General features: G+C 33.6%; 1 protein-coding gene across 5 annotated transcripts in view; it reads left to right on the forward strand.

The window, feature by feature from the left end:
* LOC142350280 (uncharacterized) overlaps positions 1 to 25770 on the forward strand; it is a 123079-nt gene that overhangs the window by 90889 nt on the left and 6420 nt on the right. For all 5 annotated transcript variants that reach the window (XM_075402062.1, XM_075402064.1, XM_075402066.1 and 2 more), the window contains exons 5-8: positions 3985 to 4369; positions 4986 to 5109; positions 5544 to 5674; positions 6347 to 6556. In XM_075402062.1, the coding sequence (XP_075258177.1) occupies positions 3985 to 4369; positions 4986 to 5109; positions 5544 to 5674; positions 6347 to 6556 (850 nt within the window). The remainder of the gene's footprint in view (positions 1 to 3984; positions 4370 to 4985; positions 5110 to 5543; positions 5675 to 6346; positions 6557 to 25770) is intronic.

Consider the following 25770-nt stretch of genomic DNA (forward strand, 5'->3'; position numbering starts at 1 on the left):
AAGATCTAAACAGGTGTTCATTTTAGAGTACAGGGAGATTTTGACGGATTATCAGAATCAATTTAGTTTTACTTGAAACAAACATTACCTATACCGATATTACCTTTAAACTTGCTAAATATTGCACTTTATGGCTTAATCTCTACTTTGGTTAGAATTTACTTGAAAGTTGTATATTTATTCATAATCAATGTTGTAACCGCTTTGTAACTGACTTTATATAACAAGTATTTATTTGATCATGTTTTGATTTGTTATCACAAAAGGAACCATAAGATTTGAAGTTTCCAGTTTTGCTGTTTGGCTTTTACTGTTAAACTTAGACAGCAGATCAGCGTAAATGAACAGAAATCGTATTCGCGGTTGTTACTTTACCTGTGAAAGATCAGAAGAGTAAGTGAAAATTTATGATTTTCAAACCGAAATCAAAGAACTTTCAATCAATATTTTTTAAAAAAAAAATAAAAGTTATTGATTTCATTACTTTTGAAAAATCTACAAAATCCATTACTTTTCTATCTGTTCAGCTGTCTTGATTTAGTTTTTGTGATTGTTTATTGCTTTCAATCTTAAAGAATCTTCGTTTCTCATTTTTCAACTCAATCTGAACACATGATTGTAATTGTATGACCAGCTGGAAACCAAAATTTTGATTGACAAAAGCTTAGGCAAATTTGGAAAATTTAGGTTTCCTGTTTTAGTTTCTTACAGAATTTTCTTTTCCGTGGTGTGAAGGTTGAGCTTCAAAAATAAGCAAATAATCTCAAGGCCCAATCAGGCGGTAAAGTTGCATGACAAAAAATTAATGTTGCATTTTCATCGAAACCAAATTGATTGCTCACTTTTGAAATCACTAAAACAACCTGGGTGGCGTAAATCTTTCCTTCTCTTTGATAGGAGAGCAGCGGTTGCTCGTAGAGTTATGTGATTCAGTTTTCCTTATGAGCTTGTTATTCAACAGGCGGATTTTAAAAGAAATTACATAATTTTGTGCCATAGGGATTTTTGCAAAATTTTCTGACGATTTCTTGTCCTTTAATAAAAATTCATTGTACGACTTTATATGGATTGAATTCCACACTAGCAAAAGAACTTTTATATTTAAACTATGACGGTTATCCGTGTAAGGATATAATTTGGATGAGCTTTTTGCACTGGTTTTGATGACATTTATGTCTCAAGTTTTGGCATCATATGATACACAAAAGTTTCTGAAAAACGAAAAGTACTAAATTTTACAAAGATAACATTTAAATTCTAAGAACTCTAGTAGTTTCCAGCTAAACCTTTGTTTCAAAGTTTTTGCGTTTGAACTTTTGGATGATCTCCGTTCAATTTTTGGACAACGATTTGAAAACAACAAACAACTTACTTTTTTGAAGTTTCTTCAGGACAATTTGGAATTTCAAGAAAAATGTCTTAGTGAATAACTGATCTATATTTTCTATCTGGCAGATTTTTTGGTACTATGCCAAAGTTGTCCGCATTTTCTTGACAGTGAGTTAGCGCAGCGATTTTTCCAGACCTATATCAGTGTATTTATTGGTACAGCTCATCATCATGAGTAGGTGCTATTATTTTAACTTTACTTTTTACTTTCAGTATTTCTTTTTCAAATTTCCAGTTTGAAACTGTTTTATACCCCTACTAAAAAGCCTTGTCATGTTTATTTTTATAGGTGGTCGGTCAAAAAACTTAAAGAGTGGCGGTATACTTTTGTCATAGAAAAAGTTACTAGATAGCAACCTTGGGGCCCACAAAATTCAGCCCAACACTGCTAGTGTGGATTGGTAAAAATTCTTGTGTTAAGTTGCGGTTGCAGTTAAAAAACCTACAGTATTCTTGACTTCATATGATCCATTTATAATATATGGGCTGGTAAAATCCGTTTGTTTTGTCCCACCAGCCAGACTCCTCTAAGAGGAAACTTTTCAAAAACCACACAAAGTCAATTGACTTCCAAAACCGCTTCACTAGATGCTAACATTGGTAATTTTTTCAATAGAGGTAGGTCTCAACTCGATCGGCAGCCTCGTCACAATTTTTGTAGTCTCTGCGTCACATGTGTCCACGTCGAAGTGATTATTGTCAATTTCTCACCGTAATTGCTTCAAAAAATGTTCTGGAAGTTTCTGCGCTTGGACGATGTGGTTTACTGCCAGCTAATTGTCGTCTTGGTTGCTGGTTTTCACGTGACTGAGTTGACAATAGGTGAAGAGGCACTCGACTTCCCTGGCAGAGAGATCTTTCAAAAGTTTAATTGAACTAAGGGTCAGAAGAACAGTTCGCTTTAGCTTTGCAAACAGACCTAGTTAATGAAATAAATGATATCGCTCATAATCAACTCTAGTTGTAACTTTTACTTTTTGGTTTTTCCACAATTTTGCCGTTCTTAGTTGTTTTACTTTTTAATTTTCTAATAACATTCAGTACCCTTAATCAATTTAAAGAAGTTTCTATATCCAATTCTCAAAAAGTTGTTTATCAGGTTGCGCTTTTATGGAATGTCAGTCATAAACTGATTTAATAAAGTGCGGTATCGCCAAAAACGTTAATCATTATCATTAACCATTATTGAAATAAAAGAATGAATTAAGAAATTGAACAAAACGAACATTTTTTTGCAAGAGCATGCATTTTCTATTATTTTAGTTGATATTGACTGGAGATACAAATATTAAAATGGAAATAAACTAATTTATAACGAGTACCTCCGAACCTAGTGTGCTCAAACCAACCATAGTCTGAAGCTGAGAAGGTATATCTTTAGAAATCTTCTTTTTTGCGACTCAAGACTTTATCTCAATAATTAATATTCTGAGATGGAAACTTTTAAAATAGTTTTAATCTCATCTACAGAATACGGATTTCATCATATGAATATTCCCTTTTAATTTAGGCAGCTGCAATTTCACAATTCTAAAAGTTCATGCACCGACTTCTGGCTCTTGTGGGATCAAAAGTTTAGTTTTTTTTTCGGTTCTGTCTTGTTCACAATTTATTCTATCAACCTTGTTTTATATACCAGAATGTTGCGGAGTTCCAATTCACATCATTCAAGAAATTATACTAAGAATGCTTAGAATGTCAAACCCTCATAATAAACAGCGCAACCTTACAGGGGGCTGGTTATGAATTTTACTTAGTCACAAACAATTTACCAATTTTGCTTAACTTTAACGCCAAAAGAACTTTAGCGAGCAACAGAAAATTATCAAAAAATGATAAAATGCTGTAATAAACCTGCTGGCTTGAGCCATTTGGCAGGTTTGAGTTGTTGTTTTTTGCTTCGCCAATTTTTATGTAAGATGATTGGTAATATTTCACGCTGAGAATATGAATAATAGCAAGGTAGAGTATAAATCTTGATTGCTTAATTGTCTTATTGTTCAAAGTTTTTCTTGTAGTTTTGGCATTGTTTAGCTCATTTTTCTAATGAGCAAGCTTATAGTTGAGTTATCGTTTGCATTTATTAACAAAAAAGCTTTATTCTTACAAGCCTTTTTTTTAAATTGTAAAATTTTGATGTAAGTCTAAAAGCGTAATCATGAAGTCAATAGATCAGATATTATTTTTTGGCAAATTCTTAGCGTATTTGTTGTTTTTGTAAACTGCGCGCGCGGTTCTATAAGCAGTTTTGTAACTTTTACTGATATAAATGAGTGCTTATTATACTGGTAACTGGAGCTGACATTTAATCGATAATTATTACACACTACCAAGGTATGTTTTGAAGCAATTTTGAAGAAGTTTTGCTGTTTTTTTTAGAATGCCCAACAGTTTTTCAACCCAATGTTCCTTCTGTTAAAGTCGTGAAATTATTTAGTTGTTCACATCCTTGTAAATTTATTCTCCAGCATCGCTTTAGTGCTGCGAGCATCTAGCTATCCTTAAATGACCCTAGGGTTTTTTTGTTTCATGTCTTGTTGATTCTTTTCTGCTTTTTGTACTTCAATTGGACCAACCTTATTTTTTTGTTTACAGGCGCAAGTGCGCAGCGTGTGGGTGTCCATCAAGTGGTCATATGACTCATCCCAGTCACGTGAACAAGGTTATAAGCTACCTCTTTAATGACAACACACCTCAACAAACAACATCATCATCATCAACAACAACAAATACAAATAGTGATACACAGGGTCTAGTCGCAAGTGTTACTTCGGTTGTTCCCAATTCCCATGGAGTTCTTCCAGGAGTTGCCGGTTCGATTCCCGGAGGAGTGGGTTCGATTCCTGGTGGGGTCGGCAGCGGAGTTGGCTCAACCGGAGGCGGGAATAAATTGTCAATTTCATCTCTTTCTGATACAGACAGTGGCTGCTATGTAATGGACGAGTATGCATGGGTACCGCCTGGTTTGAACCCGAAACAGGTTTGTGAAAAGGAACATGATTTTTATGAGGTCAGAGGTCAAGTTCGTTGAGTGAATCGAAACTTTCCAGGGTTCCAGCAAAGTTCTTGCAAGATTTCAATATTGACAGGAAACAAAATGATTCTAGAACTGCCAGTTGGAATTCTCAATGATGGAAATTCGAAAATATATTCGAGTTTTAAACTTTGCTAGACTTTTGCAAGAAAAGGGGCAGTGATTCTAAATTGGGAAGATTTCAAGGTTGATTGTAAGTTTGTGGCTGCATTTTGTTTCCATCACCAGGAAGTAGTGATTTTTTTAAACATGCCATAAATTAAAATTGATTGCCGATACTGAAGCCAGACGGAAATCGAGTACTTCCAGATCGTTTCAAACGAAAGGGACTTATTATGTCCAGAATTTATTGCGTTCCCCAGGCTTTTATATATTTATGACGAGACATTCGTGCTTTTTTCGCAGTTTCCAGAGTATAATTGTCAACGCAACGAGGCCCCCGTCCCCCCCCCCCCCCCCCCCTGTTCATCTTCGATCTGGACATACTTGATTTGGTCAGGAACCTCAGTCTGGGTAACTTTACGTAAAAACTGACATGAGACTGTTACTCTTTCCTTTCCAGGTGCAATGTTACTTCTCAACTCTCCCCCCGTACAAAGTGCCGTATGTGAACAGTGTGGGAGAACAACACCGACAGTGCCAGCTGGTCACACAACTTCCGCCACATGACATTCTGCCCAGAGCAGGTACACATTTCAAATTTCAACAAATCGGTTTTTTGAGATAAAAATTGATAGTATTCAAAATGGTGTTTTAAAAAGTAGTTCAATTTTTAACTCCTAAGAAGCGGTTCCTAATTTGGACTGTCTTGGAGCAGAACGCTTTAAAATTTCTCAAAATCTGAGAGTCAGTACTAAGAAACAGGTTTAAAAATTTAGAACAAAATATTCTTCTCGCCTTCCGAAAAAATTTTTTTACTTATTTTTTCTTTCTCTCTCGGAGAGTAATGCTTAGACAAAAATCACTGTCGCGTTCTATCTTCTTTTGACTTTTGTTCAACAGATTGACCTGAACACTAAAAATATTCGCGTCGTTAAAGGGATAGTACCTAAATTACAACCATTTGAATAGCCTCCTGTTTGATTTTCTTGTCAAAGTGATGTTGCGTGCTGTGTTTCAGGCGCTCCTCGAGATGAACAGAGTAGTGTGACATTTGCCGAGTTCTCTTACGAGAGGAAGACGAGAGCACTCGGAAAGGGAATAGCCAAACAGATACCCCTCAATGAACAGTATACACTACCATGTGATAAGGTAAATTTATCAACGCGATTGAAAAAAAAAATATATTAATGCCGGCATTTCTAATTCTCAAAGTGTCGGGTCTTTCCCATTATAGCCCCCCCCATGAAATTATAGACCCTCCCCCCTTTATGGTGTAATATGGTATAATTATCATGATTGGGGGAAGGGGGCTATAGGTTATCCGACCACAAAGCTGCTAAGCTGGGGGGGGGGGGGGGGAGGGGGTATAATGGGAAAGACCCAAAGTTTCTATTACCAAATAGTCTTGGATCAAAAATTTCACAATTATGGAAACTTTTTAAAATTTGCCTCTTATCTTTAAGTTCTGAAAGCCGCGAGGTAGCTAGGTAAAGCGGGTGATTAACACTCCAAATATTGGAAGTTCATTCGCCTCTGCCTCCGTGAAGCTGTCTATCTGTCGATGTGAATGAGATGCAAAAAAATGGCCATAGTCACCAAAAAAGCGCAATGGTGCTCAAGTAAATAAAAATGCTCTGAAATGCTGGGATAATAATAAAAGAAAAGCGCAATAGATGCCGGTTTGACCAACGGCGGTTCTGCTGCCACTACGAGGAAACTATTTTTTTAAAAAAAACAGCTAAAACTATTATTATTTCCAAAAAAAAAAACAATTTTAATTTTTCGTGAAAATATTATTTTCTAAAAAGGGTTCTATTTCAGTGCAAAGTGCCTCTCCACCCTGGAGACATAGCCATCCACGCATTGAAAGCGGGATCTAGCAAACTCTGGCACCCCGCGTGTTTCGTCTGTCACATCTGTCAGGAACAGCTGGTAGATCTTATCTACTTCTTTCACAGCAAAGATGAGCAACTCTACTGTGGCAGACATCATGCAGAGATGCTCAGACCCAGATGTTCCGGATGCGATGAGGTGCGGTTTGTTCACTCACATTTGCTCAAAATCTGGTGAAGGCTTTTGAATAGTTTCATGTTCATGTCCGAAAAATTTGAGTCTGGTTATTGAAGTTCGATGAGATTTAATAACTGAGGTTTGGTAACGAATTCCAGGAATTGAGGGGTTCAATTTCCTTCTTGGTTTCATTTTTATTAAATAATAGGACACAAGGGTTGAGAGTTCTACTCCGCTCAAAGTCACATTAATGTCCTGTGAAATTAGTGCTAGGTACCTTATTCCAGTCAGATTATTATTTTTTGGCAATTTTTGTTGGCGGATGTCTTTTGCGGAGCCATGCAACAGTGGTATCATTAGAAAGCGCAATGAAATTGAAATCCAAAATAAAAAATTCAATTTTTGCCTTTTCGATAATTTTCACTTTACTCGTTCTTTCGCATTCAAAAACGCGGAATCTTGTTTTAAAAGTATTGCAATAAATTAATCTGATACTTAAGAGACAAGGAATTATTTTGTTTAGATTTTTGGGAAAAAAACATTAATTTAGTTAAATAGAGCTCAATTAGCAGGAACAAGCGTAAATAAGTTTGAATAATAGAACCAGCCCAAAATATGGAAAAAATCTGCCTTGGAAAAAACAATTTTAGAAACTCTTTACTGAAATTACGCTTTCCATATTCAACAGACGCTATTATTGCTGTTACTAAATAGAAGATTGATTGCATTTTATATAATTTAAATATAGTAAAATAATCATTTCAGAATCTCAAATACTCTGCAGTTCTCAAGTTAATATTACATGGACGTTTTTGAGCTTTTTTAAACAATTTGAAAAATTAAAGATTCTCAAAGAAAAGATATCTGGACTAAAAATTGTCCTTTGTTTCACATAATTTTTTTTCCAGGACGGGTACATAACTTTGTTTCATTGCTGGCTACGTTTAGTTAAAATGTGATAACTTATTCTTTTTAAAATACCCTAATATAAATGTTTCAACATAAGCAAGCTGCAAAAATTAAAAAGTTTTTAAAAATTTTATAGGAAATTTTTCGGTTCTTTCTGAACATTTTGCTATGTACTTTTTTGTGTCGATTTTATAGGATTTAAAGTTTCAGGGATATCATTTAAATTTTTTTGGAAGAGACAAACTATTCTGAAAAATGAGCAAAGTTGGCTCTCTGATTTTGAAAACCGTTAATACGACCTAGTATGTTTTGCTATCTTTTATTAAAGTCTTTTTGAATTTGTGTTGTTTCAACTATAAAAAACCATAGCAATTAGACTTTATACAGACTATTTGGAGCGATATATGGCAGCTATTTAAGCCAAACAATTGCATTAGATAACTTTTTTCTTCACTGTAATTAAAAATCAACGCAAGATTAATTGAAGACGTTTTAATTTGATTAAGTTGAATGGTTTTCCTTTGGTCAGAAACGGAGCGCTGAAAGCTTATATTTACACTTTTGACACGAAAAGTAAAAAAATTTGTTGATGTGAATTTGATAATTTATCGAAAAGACGGATCTTTTCCGTTTGTGCCCCCCCCAGCTTATTGGGTGCATATTATTTTCACCGCCCAGACGCACGTGCCATATTTTTACACAATGATTTATAATGTAATAGCACGTGTTCTGTAACGGGGGGAACAAAACGTACGGGGCGACAGAAACGGAAAATATTTAAAAGGATTTACTTCCTCGAAAATGATAGAGGTTTACATTTCGATGGCATTGAAGATTTTGAAATGATTGAACTTTTGGTGAAGCATTAATTTCATAAATTTTAACTGAATTTGAAAGACAGTTTATTTTGGAAATAAACTGTTTTTACTACTTGACGTCAATATACACGGAGGTAGATAAATTTATTTTTCATCAGAAAATTTCCTGTTTGTTTTTCTTGAAATTAAAGAGAAAGAATGAGATAATTTTGAAGTTTTAAAAACGTAAGCAGTTAGATTGGTATTTTGAGCTCTATTTAATTAACAGCCTCCCTCTGACAATGTCAGATACTCAAACCCATTGCTTTAAGTGTTCTATTCACCTCCGAGGAGGTGGAGTTTGGTGCTACAGTTGCGGCACATATATGAATATCATATGCAGCGGCCTGTCAACTAAAACCGATCACCATCCAAATTTCATTTGCAAACTCTGCAGTGAATTTCAAACCATTAGCAAAAATAAAGTTAGCTTCAAAATTGCCGATGCTATGAACATTATCCTCACCAAGACGCCTATAGATGGGCCTCAGACTGAATGCGCTACGATTTGCACAATGATAATGCCGCATTTACTTCTCGCAAGGTCCAAAAATTGAAAATGATGCTTCAATAGCAAAAACATTGTCTAAAAGGCTCGATCTGTGGATCAGAGGCAAATTCAACGACCTTTTTGTTGAGGCCAATGCACTTCAGGTGCGGTTAAGGAAATTGAATGGAAAACATACAGTGAATGAATTCAAAGACTTTGACAAACAAAAGGAGTGTGGTAAGATATCGAATGCCTTACGATGTCTTTCAGACGATGCAAAGAGCGGTGTGCTATCAACTTCTGAAAAAGTGATTATCAAATGAAAAAGCTGCACGGTACTCGATCTTCCACAAGAAAACCACTCATGTATTCAGAAAGCCGGTCTTAAATACTCAGTAAACGATTTGAGAAGTCGAGGTTTGCCGTTACATTTTACTATTTTTGAAAAAATTAATAGCTCTGAAGTAGAATCTGATTTTGATGCAGGGGAATCGAGACAACTTTTGACATCATGAAAATCCTCCTCAATCGAGATCTGCAAAACAGCACTTGTTCACACTTGCAGTCAGAATTGCCACCGAAGAACTAAACTTCTTGAATTTTTATAACGCTTGTCGTCTGATTGCTTCACCAAAAATCCCTTAGGTTCGACAAATTGCCATTGGCGAGGTTATATGACAAATTATAGGTAGGAGTATAGTGAAGAAAATAAGTCGGTAAGAATATAAGTGCGTTAAGAGATCAGCAATTAATTGGGGGAAACGTACAGATGTGCCTTGAACAAAAGATTGGCATCGAACATGCTATCCATGCACTTTGTGGACGTTTTTTGATGATCGTTCTGTGGAGATTCTTATGATTGATGCCAGGAACGCGTTTAAGTGCTTGAATAGAGATGTGGCATTAAAAACATCTGAAAGCTCTTTCCCTCAATTTATACAGCAATCGGAAAATCTAATAAGACCCCATCAGACCTTTTCATTGATAAAACATTAATCAAGTTTCAGGAAGGAACAACACAAGGTGATCCAATGGCCATGGCAACGTACGGAGTGGCTACACATCCTCTCAACGAAATGCTTGAAGATCAGAATTTGACTCATAAAGGATTCGCAGATGACGGTATTGTGACCGGTAGCCTTGAATCACTATGAATCGTACCAGATAAGCTCTATGAAAATGGCGACGCATTTCGTTATAATATGATCAAATGTCATCTCAATACAGAAGCCAAATTTTTTCGGAAGGCGAACAAATTTTTTTGGGATGAAATGGTTATGTTTTTGAAGGTCAAATATTTCTGGGTTCAGTTATTGGTTCTGATAAAAACTGCAAATATTTTCTTTGAAAAAGTCAATGAACTACTCTACAATGCTTCAGAAGCTCTACAAATTTAGCACGTTTCCCCTCAGAAAATCGTACAAATTATTTAGAAACGGACTACAACAAAAATTGACTTTTTTGTTAGGACTAATCCAAACTCGTACAGTCTGCTGAGGAAAGCCGAAAAAATGAATGACAAAAAATATACCTACACATTGAACCATCCCTCTCACATTGACAGATACTGGAAGGTTTACTCTCTCTCTCTCTCTCTCTCTCTCTCTCTCTCTCTCTCTTTCTCTCTCTTTCTGGGTCGAAGACGATGGCCTAAACATTCTTCTTCCAGAAGACAGGGCAAACGAATATGAAGCACCTATTCGAATTTTTGAGCTGTTAGAGAATCGTATTGCTGTAGACGCATCATGAAAAAACCCTTTGGAAAATCAGAAAAGAAAAACAGGAAGAAACTTGAGCGAAAACGTTGGCAATCAAAGATCTCATCATTGAAAAAGAGGCATTCTCACTAGATTTGGCTATAGAAAAAAGAGCATCATCCTTGCTAAACATACTTCCATTCAATAGATATTATTTTGATTTAATCAGGGGAGGGTTTAGAGATGAATTTGATCTTAGGTATGGATGAGATACCGTAAAATTGCCATCAACATGCACAGGTGGAGATAATTTTATTGTTTCACCTGCTTTTCATTGTCCAAAATGTGGCTATGCGCACAAAAAACACAATAACATCCGTGACTCATTTGCCAACCTGCTCAATGAGGTCTTCCATGGTGTCGAAGTAGAGCCCGGTCTTCAGACTTTGCAAGGTGAAACCTTGGCAAATAGAACTCCCACTACTGATGACGACGTTCTATAGATATCAAAGCTAATGCCTTCTTCGATTCAGAACATTCTGCAGAACAATCTTTGATGTGAAAGTGTTTAATAAGTGTGCGAAAAGTTGCCCAACAAGCATACCGGATTCCTACAAATATCACCAGTCTACAAAGAACATGAAATATGAGAAAAGCAGTATAATCGAAGTCGAGAAAGCCATCTTGAGCATCGAAAACCATACAGAGATTGGCTTCCTGAATCATTGATAAGAATGAAGATTCATATTCGGACGTGAACACGTACATAAGCACAATAGGTTTCGCCCTTTTGCCTAACTTCATACTCTGCCTCTGTGCACACGCTCCATGCGCCGGCGCCCTGCAGTAGAAGCGTCAATAGGACCCATTGTAGAGGAAGAGTGGCTGTTGTCCTAAATGATTTTTTTTCTAATATTGATTCAATATCATTACAAATTATACTTTGATCGCTATTTACCATATCTATTTTGATTATAATTCTCACGCTTCAATTTATCTATATTTTGCATCTGATGCTTTAATTTTTTACTACTGTCAGGATTTATCAACACACATCGGAGTTGACTTGCTGCCCCCGAGGTGATCAACTACCCTTTTTTGGGAGGGGTTTCCTCTCAATTGACCGTTTTTAATATAGGAAACCCAATGTTAGTTTTCTAAAAAAGATACCGCAAATTCAATATTAGTTTTGTTAAAAAGATGCAACAAGAAAGAGAATAGAGAGCCAACCCTGAAATAGTCATAGGCTAATCTGTCGACCCACCTATTGAGTTTTAGTAATTATTAAAGTTAGAAAGGGGCTTGAATTCATAATTGTTCCGACCCCTCTTGAGGGGGAAGGAACTATATACACTCAAACGGTTTTTTTTGTTCAGTCAATTTTGGCCGATCGATATATTCATCGTAAAGAGTTGAGACTGGTATCATTAGATAACTTTTCCAGCGAAGAAAATGAAATTAAAAACATTTTTTTAATTTTCTTTGTTTACAAGGAGTTATCGAGGTTTAAATTTTGAGAAAATAGTGAGAATTCCGGCGAGATTTTATTCTATTTTTCCGGAATTTTTGAATAAAGTTTCGCCAATTTTGCTAAAATTTGTTTTTTTTGAAAGTGTTGTTGATTTTTATTTGTGAAAACAAAAACAATCACATGAAAATTGTAGGCTAATTTTTGTCAAAATTCTGGCTAAATATTTCAAAATTCAGATTTTTTTTCAAAAACAGCACGAAATAAGTTTTTTTTTAGTCCATTTTGATTAAATTTACAGGAAGTATAGACCTAAACACCAGTTAATCATATTTTGTAGACTCAAAAGGGGGCTTTTTTAATTCAAATTTCGTTGAGAGTGCTCTGTAATTAAAACTTCGCCGTTTTTTGCTAAATTTATTCGTTGATTATCAAACACGCAGCATCTATTTTTGATTTTTTAAATAACAAAAAATCAATATCTATAACATTCGAATAATAAAGTGTTCCTAAAGAACAAACAGCATTAGCAGGGCTAGTTTTGGACCAATCTTGGACTGGTATAATCCAAAAATAATTTGGATTGTAATCAGTCGGTCTTTTTTATTAAAAAAAACTCTATCTCTTCTACAATAATTAAATTTCAGAACATTTCAAAAAAGCTCATTAATGATAGTTCCAATTGGGTTCCTAATTAGCTCTACATTATTAAATATTGTTGATTATTCGAAAGCTTATGGTCGTTTTGGCTTTTAAAAGTTTTTGAATTTCAAATAAATAATGACTTATTGAACCTTTGTCTCTAATTTTCTCTTTCTTTGGTCAACCTATAGCTTATTGTCAGCAATGAAAGAATGCTTCTTCTTTCTATTGAAATCAAACTCAATCGTTATTGCGATTTTACGCCTTAAGTTATGGCTACTGGCTTTGATACAACTTGATTTCAAATTTTCTTAAATTATAGGTATTTTCCCATTTTTCACGTTTTCTAGTTTTGTCACATTATCACGTTGTTGGCAGTTCACATATCACATTGTTGGTTTCAAAATAAGACACAATTGATATTTTTAAAATGCTTGAAGATATAGATTATGATTTTAACGGCTTCGACACTACTTTCTCGAAAATTTTAATTGATTTTTTTAAATTGTCTTTAACTGCCGCTTCTACTTTGGCTTTTTATTCGTATGAAATTTTACTGTACAATGACTCGGTTTCATTGCTTTTTTATGGAAGATTAGATGAGACGATATTCTGATTTTAGTGGATAGCTGATAGCTTTCATGACTCTGAAAATAATCGTTTTCCAAATTTAAAAAAAAACACTTTTAAACTTCGCAATTTTGTTCCTTTTATTGTCTGGTTGTTATCTAGTCTCGTTAATTACTGGCCAATTATGACATTATTGTTGTCAAATGAAGGTTTCAAAAGGGGATTAGTGTCACACAATCTAATGTTTTTAAAGAATTCGTTGAATTTACTGGTTTCGACAAGAAAAAAGAAGTAAATTAATTTTTGATTTTTGTCATGTCTGATGTTCTTTTTGTAGACATAAGACATATTCTCGATAACTGGTATTCCCAGGGGCTTCTTTTGAAAGAATATACGAATCTAATTAATTTTTTTATTCTGTAATTAATGGCGTTCATGTCTTTGGAAATATTTTTTTTTCGAAAAAAATTGAGCAGTTACTTTTTTTTGCATTTTGTTTTCCATTTTTGTCTACTTGTTACCTAGCTTCATTAAAAAAAAGAGGTCACATAATACATTATCGGTGGTTGCAGAAAGTGCAATTGAACACATTTTGATGGCCATAGTATGGCTTTACGGTTTCGAAAGCGTTTTCTGCCAAGTTTTATTTGATTTTTTGTTTGTTGTCTATATGTTCTTTTTGTAACAGCTTAAAAAATTGAATACCGGCAGCTCTTAATTCCTTCTATGGACGCATTGGTAATGGTACACCTATGGGATATTTTATTTTATTTCTAATGGTTTTCATTATTTCGAAATTAATTTTTTTTTAAAAAAAAATAAGTGAATTTTTCAACTTCTGTTCTTTCAACTTTTTTTGTTCTTTATTGTCTAATTGTTACCAAGCCTTTTTATTGACTACTCCGTTATCTTTTCTGATGAATTACAAGTTATTTTGTTCAATTTCAGTTTTATCTGACGGTATTTTGACTTTGTAATTAAGTTTTGTTTTTTAAAACGGACGTGAAGTTTTTGATGTAATTAATTTTTGTTGTTGCTGTTGTTTGATTTTGCTATTCGTCTTGACTCGCTTCCTTAATATTTGCGCATCTCTTCAATCTAATGCGCCATTTTTACTCAACCACATTTATTTGCTTTGGAGACTTTCTTTTCGTTCATACACCATTTTTTTAAAATACTTGAATTTTTGGGTTTTTCTATGTTCCTCATTTGGTAGACAATCAAACCAAAATTGTGGATGAGAGGGGTCGGAACCTTATGTGCGATCGCACATTACCGAGTCGCATTGTTTGTAGTTTGTTAACAATTATGACACAGAGTTGTGAGTTCGATTCTATGCTTGGTCATATTTTTTGGCAACTTTCATCAATTAAGAGATGATGGATGGAGGATTGGAAGTTCGATTCCCTGATCGGTCACATTCTTTCAGAGCTTTATCAAAAAAGATAAAACTTTATCAAAAAAGATTCAGAGCTTTATCAAAAAAGATAAAGATAAAGGAGGGTTAAAGGTTAGATTTCTAACGTTGTCATTGAAAGATTTCATTCGCAGCTCTATCATAAGCTCAGTCTGTCACTCACACTGTCAAATACTGACAATGAAGTATTCGGCCACGCATTTCAGCCAATGTCTTTTAGAAAAATCACATTGCGTTTAAAACAACGTGTTTAAAACAATGGATTGTATTTGTTCGATTACGGACTAGACAAACATGCTATAAGCGAGGCGATTAATATGTGCCTCACATCTGGTGTCTACAATAGCTGGATTGTATATTGCTTAAACTTTTTCAGATTTTACTCTAAATCACACCTCAAATGACCCCACTATAGCGTTTCTTTTCAAGGTCAACTAGATTTTGAGAAGTTTGGCGCTTTTTGACCTACAAATTTAGCTCACTAAATATTCTAAGTTATAATTCTTCACTAACTAAGCAAGTTATAAATCAGACAAAACTTTTTGCCAAAAGTGAAGTTATAATAAATTTTATAAACATTCTTAACTTGACCACAAAGCTGTGAATGACTGCTGACTTTCATGCTGTTAAGACGATGGCTTCGCTCGGTATGTAATCTTAACTTATTTTCCTGTTTAGCAATATGGCGCCGGTTCGAACCCCGCTGAGTGATATTGACAAATTTTCTTCTAATCTGTCATAATTTCTGTTTTGTTGTTCAATTTTCTTCTCAATTAAGCTGTTTTAGGTACAAAATGCTATTTCAGTGTCGCTTTTATTATTTTCATGTCTTTTCAGTTCGACTTTTCGGCGTCAGAGGAAATTGAAGCATCCATTAAATTTCTCAAATTTGCTTGTAAAAACCCACTCAAGCTTTCGAGGGTCGGTTTTTTCACACACATTCCCGCCAAATTTCTCAGCCCACAAATTGTTTCAAAATGTTCAACAATATCTTTATACCTGTTCAGTTGATTATAGCAAGATTTCGCATTTTTTGTTTGCTCGTTTCTGACTTTTAGTGAACGTATTCACATACATGCAGGGATTAAAAAATAACGTGGGAATTTCGCCTAAGATTGTGCAAAAATGAATTGGTGAATGAGAACATCAAAACAAAAGGGTTCTTATTATAAGAATGCGAAAATAGCAATTGCGTCGAATAATTGGCTTGCTTTTCACTTCATTTTGCTTTTTGTTTATTCATTTTGTTTACATTTTGTGGTTGTTTTTGTTTAGATATTTACATTGAGGTTAAACTCGGGCTAAATTACCCACAGAATGGGAAATTTTCAGCAAAATTTTAATTTTCGACCTAATTCTTCCGAGTGATTGGTTTACATTTCTTAATGTACAATATCCTATTGTTTGCTCTTTATATGCAATTTTTTAGCTGATTACGTAATGATAAATAATATGTTACGCAATATCAATCCCTATATGTTTGTTCACTGTTTGTTCATTTTGGGTTGATGAACTGAAAAATTATTCCCTACATACTTTCCCTCCCTTTTAAAAGCTTTGAGCATATAAACCCACCCCTTCCCAGATTTATTTGACAAAAATGTTTCCACCCCCCTATTTTCCCTTTTTGTTCAGACAACACCCCATAAATAATCCCCTGTGGAAAACAGATTTTACAATGAGTATTATTTACTATGACACATCGCTATTTAAAAGTGTATACTACAGTTGCCTTTATATTATAAATGAGCTATTTTGTACAAAAATCGACCAATAGAAATTGGAAAAAAATTGCAACTACAATTTGTAGCTGTAAATTTTTAAGCAGCTTTTTTCATATTGATATTTGATATTTTTTCTAAATTTTGACAGAATTATTTCACCAAATTTCCAGCTGAGATTTTTTTATTATTTATTTACAAAAACGTCATTGTCATATGTTTATTTTTGTTTACTCTTGTTCTGCTGTCCTGAAGATGCTGTAAACAAATCTGTCAACTTGTCAATCAAAACTGCGACAACTTTTTCTCAAAACAATCAATTCGCAAACAATTTGTTTACAAAAACGTATCCATTATTCAAAATTTTACGTCATTTTGAAGATTGCTTTTGCAAACTTGTACTTCAGAGTTTGAACCGGTCATAACTAATTAACTACCTTCGTTATAAGTAAAGTTTGTAAATAAATGCATAAAGTGAACTTTCTTTGAAGCCGACATGGTAAACTCAGATTAAACGCCGAAACATTGACCGCTTTTAACTTCAAAAAAAGCTCATAAAATATTCTAACAAGATTTGCAAAAACGTTAATTTTACCACCTTGACTTTAATGTTTAGTAGACATCAAATATTTGTTCACTAGAAAATTTAAATCACTGTTGAAATTATTACCCTTGATCAACCGATTATGAAAGATTATCAGTCAAATTTTATAACTGATAACTAATTTATTTATTATCCCTTAACTTCTATTTTTACTTATAACCATAATACTAGTTCTTGTTCTACGGCCCAAATTTCATGTTTACATAACCTCTTAACTAAAGTTGAAAAGCTCAAAAAGTCATCAATTTTATATTGGGTTTTACAACGTAGGCAAATATTACAACACCTTTGGGCAAACTTATAACTAACTCATAACTAACTTGGGCTTATTTAATCATTAGAACGCATACGAAGTTATATTACTGAGAAAATATTTTACCAGCTACGTTTTCTGCGCATTCGCTTTTGCTTCAGATCGATTTAATTTAAGAGTAGTTTGTTTCACTTTTAATTGAAGTTTTCAGTTGCTTCCAAAAGTGACACATCAGGTCATTTTAAAGAATTATGACCGAAAGGTCAACTTTTTTCTGAGAAAATTGTGAAAAAAGTTTAGACCCAAACTTAATTCCACATTCTTAATTTCATCGCTGCAAATTGTGTTTATGAAAACTGCAATAATGCACTTTTAACAGTAATTATTTCTGCACTAGTTTCTGTTGCTAAAAATTGGCGAGAATTTTACCAGTTGTCTGATTATAACCATGGCCTATAGATCCAATATGTCTTCAAACTATCAGCTGAATAACAACTTATACCACAATCAGGTAAGACTATATTTCGGAAAAAAGTCGGATTTTTCCTATTATTTCCCCGGTGAAATTTTCAGCCTGTGTTGACAAATCAGTGCCAATCCCGTCCTATTTCAATTTATAGGACTTCTGAAGTGTTGTCAAGTTTTGGTTAAATCTAACTCAGGTTCTGGCCAAGACTTCACAGGTCCTGAGTAGCGTCTCTCCACAAATTTAGGCAGCTCTTATCTAATGTGTAGTGCAAAAATTGTACGCATAAATACTGCATTTCAAAATTAGTTTTAATTTGGACGAAAAAGTCTTTAAGTTTTTTGAACTTGACCAAACTGTCTTCAATATGAGCAATTATTCCTCTAAATCAAAAATTTTGAGTCAACTTTTTTTCAGTAACATTAAAATGAGTCTCTGTCAAATTTACATTTGCTAGATCGCCTGTAGAAAAGGAGTTTGAAGCAATTCGCGGTTTTTTTTATACTTTTCACTTTTGCAATTTTTGAAGGCATTCGTTTTTTCGTTTCCAGAAGAAAAAAATTACAATGAGAACTATGCTAAAATTTTGACTCGAAACATGTAAACTTTTGGCATTCTTTTTGAATGGGTTCTTGACAAGGCCTTGAAAAATCCTTGTCAAAGTTTAACACTTGTTTCAGGATGTACCACGACTATAGTGACAAGATCAGTGCTCATGAGAACTGATCCATAACTTGTACTTTCATTAACTCAGCCTCGGAATTTGAATGCTGGTTTGAACAATAATTTTTTGATTAAAGATTCAGGTCGTAGGATATCAGTTCAAAACCCAATTAGGCGGTGGAAATTTTTGTAGTCATTTGTCGAAATGTCTGAACTAAGGTTGTGTGGAAATTAGGCGAATACCGGTTAAATCAATTAAATACTCATATTAAAAAAATTACTTACCAATTCAATGCCAATTATTAGGCGAAGAATACCAATTAAAAAAGGACGTACTGCAATATCCGCTGGGTAAATTAGGATAATTAGTTATACTTTTTCTGCTATCGCCCCCACCCAGCCCTATATAGCCGTTAATTTAGCACTTCCCATAATCTATTTTTTGTGAATTGTAAGAAGGATATTCACTGAGACAAGCGTTTCATTGAAACAAGAATGTATAGGTAGATTGAAGGCATTTTTGAACGTTTCTTTGAAAAATTAAAAAATCAACTCCTTTTTGTAGCCAATAACACCAAAAATGATATAAAACAGAGATTTTTTATGCTTACGTTATATGCAATTAATTTTGGCTGAAATACTAATCCTTACAAACCATAGCTGTTCTAGCTTTTCATAAATGCATATTGTTCATATATTTTCATGTAAAAACCTACTTAGCTGTAACAGTATGTTTAATTATGTGTAAATGGGGAGTGCCAAACTAGGCGGGGGGAGGGGGTGGCATAAAAGATCCAGTTGTAACGAAATTAGGCGAATACCAATTAAGACTCTTAACGGACGTACTGAAATACCCGCTGGGTAAATTAATATAATTAAGTAGCTATAACAGTTGAATTCATAGAAAAATAGCTTAAAACTGTCAAAAAATGAACAGAATGTTCGAACTTTGATCATTTTCTACATATAGTTTGATCCCAACTCAACAATTTTCTCAGTTTTTTTGTACTGGTAATTGTAATTTAAATTTCCCTGTTACTTTTTAAGAATCAAATTGTCTGAGTTGACTCTGAGTACTGAAGAGATGCAAAACAATGATACTTTTTGCATAAAATTTTAACAACTTTTTCGCATTTAAAGACAACTGTTAGTGACGCTTGACCATTTTTATGACATTGGGTGGTTTATGAAATTAATAATCGCGAAACTTGCACAAAACTCTAGATCAGGGTTTTCGCATAATAGCTACAAAATTTTTGTTCGGCAATTGGTGTTTTAACCAAACCTAATATCCCATTCCCCATTATTTTTTAAAATCGTTTGTGTTTTTGTTTTGATATGATTTTACGATATAGGTCAAGATGGTTTTAATGCGCTCGAAATGAAAAGCTTTTTCTAAATTACCGCAGAAAACGTTGAACCATTTCGGAGCGTCATATAATTTTTACTATCAGTTATTTTGGCTCCTAGATCGTTTGAAAATATGAAGCAATGAATCATTATTTATGCAGCTTTAGAGTTTCAGGTGCCATTTTCCATGTAAAACAAAGATTCGTTTGATGGCGGCTTGTATTCTTAAAATATCGTTTTCAAATGACGCGTTCTTATTTGTGCTTCATTAAATTGTCTCTTCATCATTGTTCATTCACCTTGTGAATAATTTATACCATCAATGTAATTTCACCGGTACTTTGATTTTATCAAAACAGAAACAATCATAGTCAGTCATTTAGTCTGCAAAAAATCACATACCAAAATTTTTTTCTCAAATTAGCCTGGATTTTGAATTTCTTGTGTTGTGTTATTAAATAACTAGCTGTTTACCGATAGTACCTGTGCGTAATTGCTTGTTGTTATTGTTGTTGTTGTTGTTGTTATTCCCGGCCAAAGCCATTTTGGCGCCGAGGCGGGGTTATTTACGCGGGGTGTGGCTTGTTTCCGTTCATGTGATCAATGTTTCCCCGTTTTGTTCAGTCTGAAAGAGTAAACAAATAAATAAAAATAAACAGTTGTTTTCCTGTTTTCAGACATAGTCAACTCTTAAATGTTTCCTTTCAGTCAATTCAAATGGAAAAATCGACAACAATGACGAACAGAATATTCGATAATAGCATATATTGCTTTATTTATAACCAAAAAACGAGTAAAACGCGGCATAATATGCACTCGAAAGCTGGTTATTATCCTCCACTATAACTGAATTTTTCAGTTTAGTCATTAACTAATAAATTTTATCTCTGTTTTATCTCTATTGCAGTTATGGATTTAGTTATTATAGTTTCCGCTTCTTATAAATAAAAATAGTTATCGTAAGAGATGCAAATTTTACGTTAGAACTTTATCTTTATTATTTTAGCTGACTAAACTATGCAAAATTATTGTTCCAAATCGTGGTATCTGTTTAAAAAAATATGTGAACTATTTTCAAATTGTCTGAACAATTTTAAAATTCTAGTTTTTGTAAAAGTTTATCAAAACATGACCATTAAAAAGATTTATTTTCCTTTTAATTTATGGGAAAAAAATGTTACGTCATCAGTTTTGATTTTGAGTTCATCAAAATATAGATTTATTAACTTTTTCGCCCCACAGCTCGATTCAGGAAAACTTACTACGTCATTAAGCTAGCTTTGATATGCGCGTTTTTGTATTCCCTTTTTGATATTCGGTGAAATTCGTTTCTTTAATGTTTTGCACGTTTCAAAAACCGAAGGCGTTTCAGGAAATAATCTTAGTCATAGCTTCTGCTCAAAGGTGTTTTATTTTGATCACGCTTCAGTATATAAACACCCTTTATATTTTTCCTATTAAGCTTTTTTTGTTTACTTTTGCATTGTTTTTTTGTCACATAGCGTTGGCTAAATGTTTAAAATGTTGCGCTGTATAGTTCCCGATGTAGTCAAATGAATTTGAAATTGAATTTAAATTATTCAGAACTTGATTAATTTAATTATTCGTGATTATGGGCGAATTGGAGACGGAAAAAGCCGACATTTCAACGGTAAATTCATCTTCAAAGAAATATCAATTTTTGGGATTTAAATATTTTTTCCTAAATTTTCATGAATTTTATTTTTCACATCAATTTTTTGCCAACATTTAATTAACGCACCGAGAGTTGAGCTCAAGATTTTTCTTTAAAAATCAACATGGCGGTCTCCTTAATTGTAAAATTTTTTAATGTGAATTTAAAAATTCAAAACTAGTCATTTTCTTTGTGAATGAGTTAAACTAATTATGTAAAAATTGGGGAATAATTGGGCTTTTTACGCATTAAATCTGCATGTATGAGTTTATGTGAAGGGTAGCTTGTTTTAAAGTAAGCCACTCTAAAAGGTTTTAAAGGATGGCCAATTCTGAATTTTCTTTGATGTTTAAACACTCGAAGCCGCACACGGTCAATTTTTCATTAAATTTCACCCCGCCCGCTTTTTTTCCTAAAGTTCTTCTAAAGATAAATGCCAACTGGTTTTCCATTGTGGGCATAGATTAACCGCTTACAGAGCCTACTGCCCGCTCAGCCGAAGCTATTTTTGACGTTGTATTTTATCACCTTGAAATTGAATACAAAAATTATCATTACTTTGTCCTAATTAGTAAGTTATAAATTACGCTGTAAAAGTTCAAGAAAAAGTTATGCTGTACTGTTTTTCATACATGTCAACTTTTATTAGATTTTTAGATTATTTTTTGAGAAATTTAATTATATATAAATACGCAAAAAACTACTCAAAAATTTTCCAATGTTTTTGTTTTAGATACAATGAAAAACATGAAAATACTGTGATGAACAAAATTTATCTTTTTCAAAAATTTATAGACAATTTATGTTTTCGGTCAAGTGCACCGTTTTGTTTTCTGAATGGGAAAAAAACTTAGAAAATAAGCAGACGTGAACTAATGCCAACTGCTACAATGTCCCCAGGTATTTCACGTGTAGCCGACAATCTGCCTCTTTGATCTTAGCCGCTTTGGATGAAGGAAACACACATTGTGGGAAATATGAAAGTAAAATTATGGAATTTATGGAAAAGTCGACCGCCCACTTTAGCCCGCCGGTCGCTACTACAAAGAAGTATGGATTTTGAATATTACTTAGAGGGCGGGTTAACTTAACCAAATTTTTCTCAGAGCGTCGGTTATTTACATTAAAAGAGATGAAGTTTTATGCTTGAATGGAGAGCTTTACAACCTTTATCGATTGAAAATTTGGCTCAATTTAGGTCATTCCAATTGATTTTTTAAATTAAATTTTATTGTTCATGTTAAAGATCTAAGCAAAATGGTCGATCGAACTCAGATAATTGAAATCACTTCATTGTTTCTTTAAGACCTTGAATTTTTTCTTTGTGCGACACTTTTTCATGAAAAGTTTGAGAAACACTGATGAGTTTCATGTAATTTTAAACGTATCTTTTACATGAACATTGAAAGTTGAAGGACTGTGGCAAAATTATAACACTTTTTTTATTCGATGACAAATTCCAATGCAAATCAAGGTTTCCAGAGAACATGAAGAGCTCAAGATTTGTCTGTGAACACAAAATCTGCAAAAACCATTTACAGTTAAATTCCTCAAACTTGTTCCCAAATTTCGTTCCCTATTCATTAAGAAATGATGTGAAAAATACTAATAATATATGGCAAATGCTTGCTTTGCAATTAGATATCTGTTCCGCGGATGGTTGCCGTTCGCTTCAAAATTTGTAATAATTTTGCATTTTTTCTAGTACGTTGAAAATTTGGTTAAAATCTTGTTGGTTGTTTTTGTATTATCAGAAAAATTTTGGTCGTTTAACTTTGTGAAAAGACGCTTTCTTTCTCTAATGATCCCGAACTAATCTAGGCAAAAAGGGAACTACAGCTGATTGCAATTTTTCTCCCTATTTTGTTTTGATTTACTATATTAAACTACATCGATTAACATCTTATCTTAATAAATTTTGAAAAAGGGATAGTTATTTTGTCTGATCTAAATCCCAGGGTCGAGATCGAATGATTTACTTTCAAGAACTTGCGAGTTTATTGCAAACGAAGTTTAACTTGTAAGTTGCTTGCAGAAGATGTTAAACTTGTAAAAACTCGCAAGTCGAACGGCTAAGTTCCAAGTTTCTTGCGAGTTCAATCCATTAGAGCTCGACTCTAATTAGTTAGCCTAATCCAACATTCTGTCATTTACAGTAGAAAGTACTTGGGAATTAGTGGCTCAGATTGTATAACATAATACATTGTGCCCTTATTTGACAAAACTGATGTTTTCCATTTTTGTCAAATGAAAAGGTTTGCAATTGAGCTATTAAGTGCGAGACATCAATAAGAAAATCGAATGGTTAGATATCAATCTTGTAAGTCGAAATTTTGACTTTATAGAACCTTGTAAGTCGACTAGTAGTCATGTAAGAACTTGCGTGCAAGTCGACTGGTTAACTTGTACAAACTTGCAAGGCAATGCATCGGCTTGCAAGAACTTGCAAGCTCTTACAAAATACTTTTTATCCAACAATTACTGGCTGAAAGTTTAATAATCAAAGCTAAAGAAGCTGTTTGTCATGAAAAAATGTATTATATTTTAAAAACAGATCTAGTTTATGGCAAAATAATTTTCTGCAGTTCGCTAAATTTTTTTCAACTATTTTTGTCGAATTTTTAGATGTTGGACTTTTTGATGACTTCCAGATCTTTCCAATCACTGTAGATTTCAGCAAATTTTATTGAAGTTCAATGGGAAATTCATTATTCTATTGAAAAATGTATTGATATTGATATTGATAAAAAACTTGATGTTTAATGGATTTTTTATGATTCTTTGCGGGGCAAAAAATTGATGGAACATTATATTTTTTTAATATGATGTTGTAAGGTTCTCTTATTTCACTTTTTTAACCACTGATTTTTTTTACGGTAGTGACATTCAAATAAAATACATCACTTAATTGTATGAAATTTACTGTAGCTTTGTTTTTAATCTAGGCATCTCCGCAAAATCAACTTTTTGAATAGATACCTTTGTATGACTGACAAGGCCGAGTGCATTTGAATGATGGAAAAGTCCGCAAAGTGTGCAAAGTTTATTCACTCTTCAACTTATTGATAACCATTATCAGGGCCAGTATTGTTCATACCTCTTAAAGTATTCACGCTCTAATGTTATCTCGTTGTGTAAACCCAATGGGGGGAACGGGGCTATAGTAGCGGGTTGTTTAAAAATAAACCTGAACATTTTATCTAAATTCTTTTTATTAGATGCGTAAATTGAGTTTTTAAATAGCAGAAATCAGTCTTATTTTTGTTCTCATTAGCATGTGCAAATATCCTAAAACTGTCAATCTAAAAAGACCCCGCCCCTCTAAGGAACTGAATGAAATAGTTTATAGCAGGCGTGCTAACCGGTACCTGCCAATGAAATGTCGATTTTATTTCACACTTTTATGGAATACAGTACACGTTCGGTGCGGAATGTGTGAATGATCTTTTCCGACATCAATTATCATCTGATGTCAAAATCGAAGCAGAAATCTTAAAAAGCCGAAATTGCAAATCGTGCAATTGGAATAAGAAATATATCGTTTTTCCTATATTTTTCCATAAATTTTATTTTCATTCCCATCCAATTTTGGCTGTTCACTGGGTTCTAAGAGTTCAAATTGTTCAGTTCTTAGACTTTTCAAAGTTTCTGTTAATTGAGCCTCACAACTGAGAATCGATTCATTTGCGCCTTAAGGGAAACTTTTTTCCTTCAGTGTGAATTAAAAGTGACAGAATGCGTGAACAGAATGAGAAGAGTGACTGATGAATTTCATTAAAATGAGGGCTCTTTATTACGTTGACACTGACGTATAAAAGTTGGCCTACCGCGATTTTGTTCATTGCCTGGGTTGCTACTTTTCCTTAAATTTTGCTCCAGATATATTTGATCACGCATTTCCATTCACTAATCAGGTGATATGTCCCTTCAGGGATATGTGTTAGCCCTGCTTTAAAATGCCTGTCAAAGACAGCCCCGCCCTGAAAATGTCAATTTCTACTGACGCATTAGGCTCTGAAAAGATGAGGGGGGATTAAATACAAATGCCATGCCCACTTTTTCCCTCCTCCATTCTGAGGAAATTTCTTAGTTAACCTAGTTAGCGTTTCAAAATTTATTGCATGTCGGGCATCTTTTACATGTACATTCACCAGAAAATGGCAAAAGCAATCGAATGACAAAATTCAAAAAAAAAATTCAATGATTAAATAAGGGCATTCGAATGAGTATAAAAAGACGAACATTTTTTCAAATATGACTGGGGAATTTTTCATGTTGAAAGTTTGTTTTTGTGAAAATCGATCTCCAAAACAACAATTTTTATTCCATGTCAATATTTTGTCAGATAACTTTCAAAATTGATTGTGATACAATTTTCCTTTTAAGGAAACAGTTTGCAGATTTCAGTTCAATATTCTACTACAGTACATTGTACTTAAAATAGGGCATGAGT

This window comes from Convolutriloba macropyga, chromosome 12, assembly GCF_964194025.1.
Source record: "Convolutriloba macropyga chromosome 12, txConMacr16.3, whole genome shotgun sequence".
NCBI classification, from domain to species: domain Eukaryota; kingdom Metazoa; phylum Xenacoelomorpha; order Acoela; family Convolutidae; genus Convolutriloba; species Convolutriloba macropyga.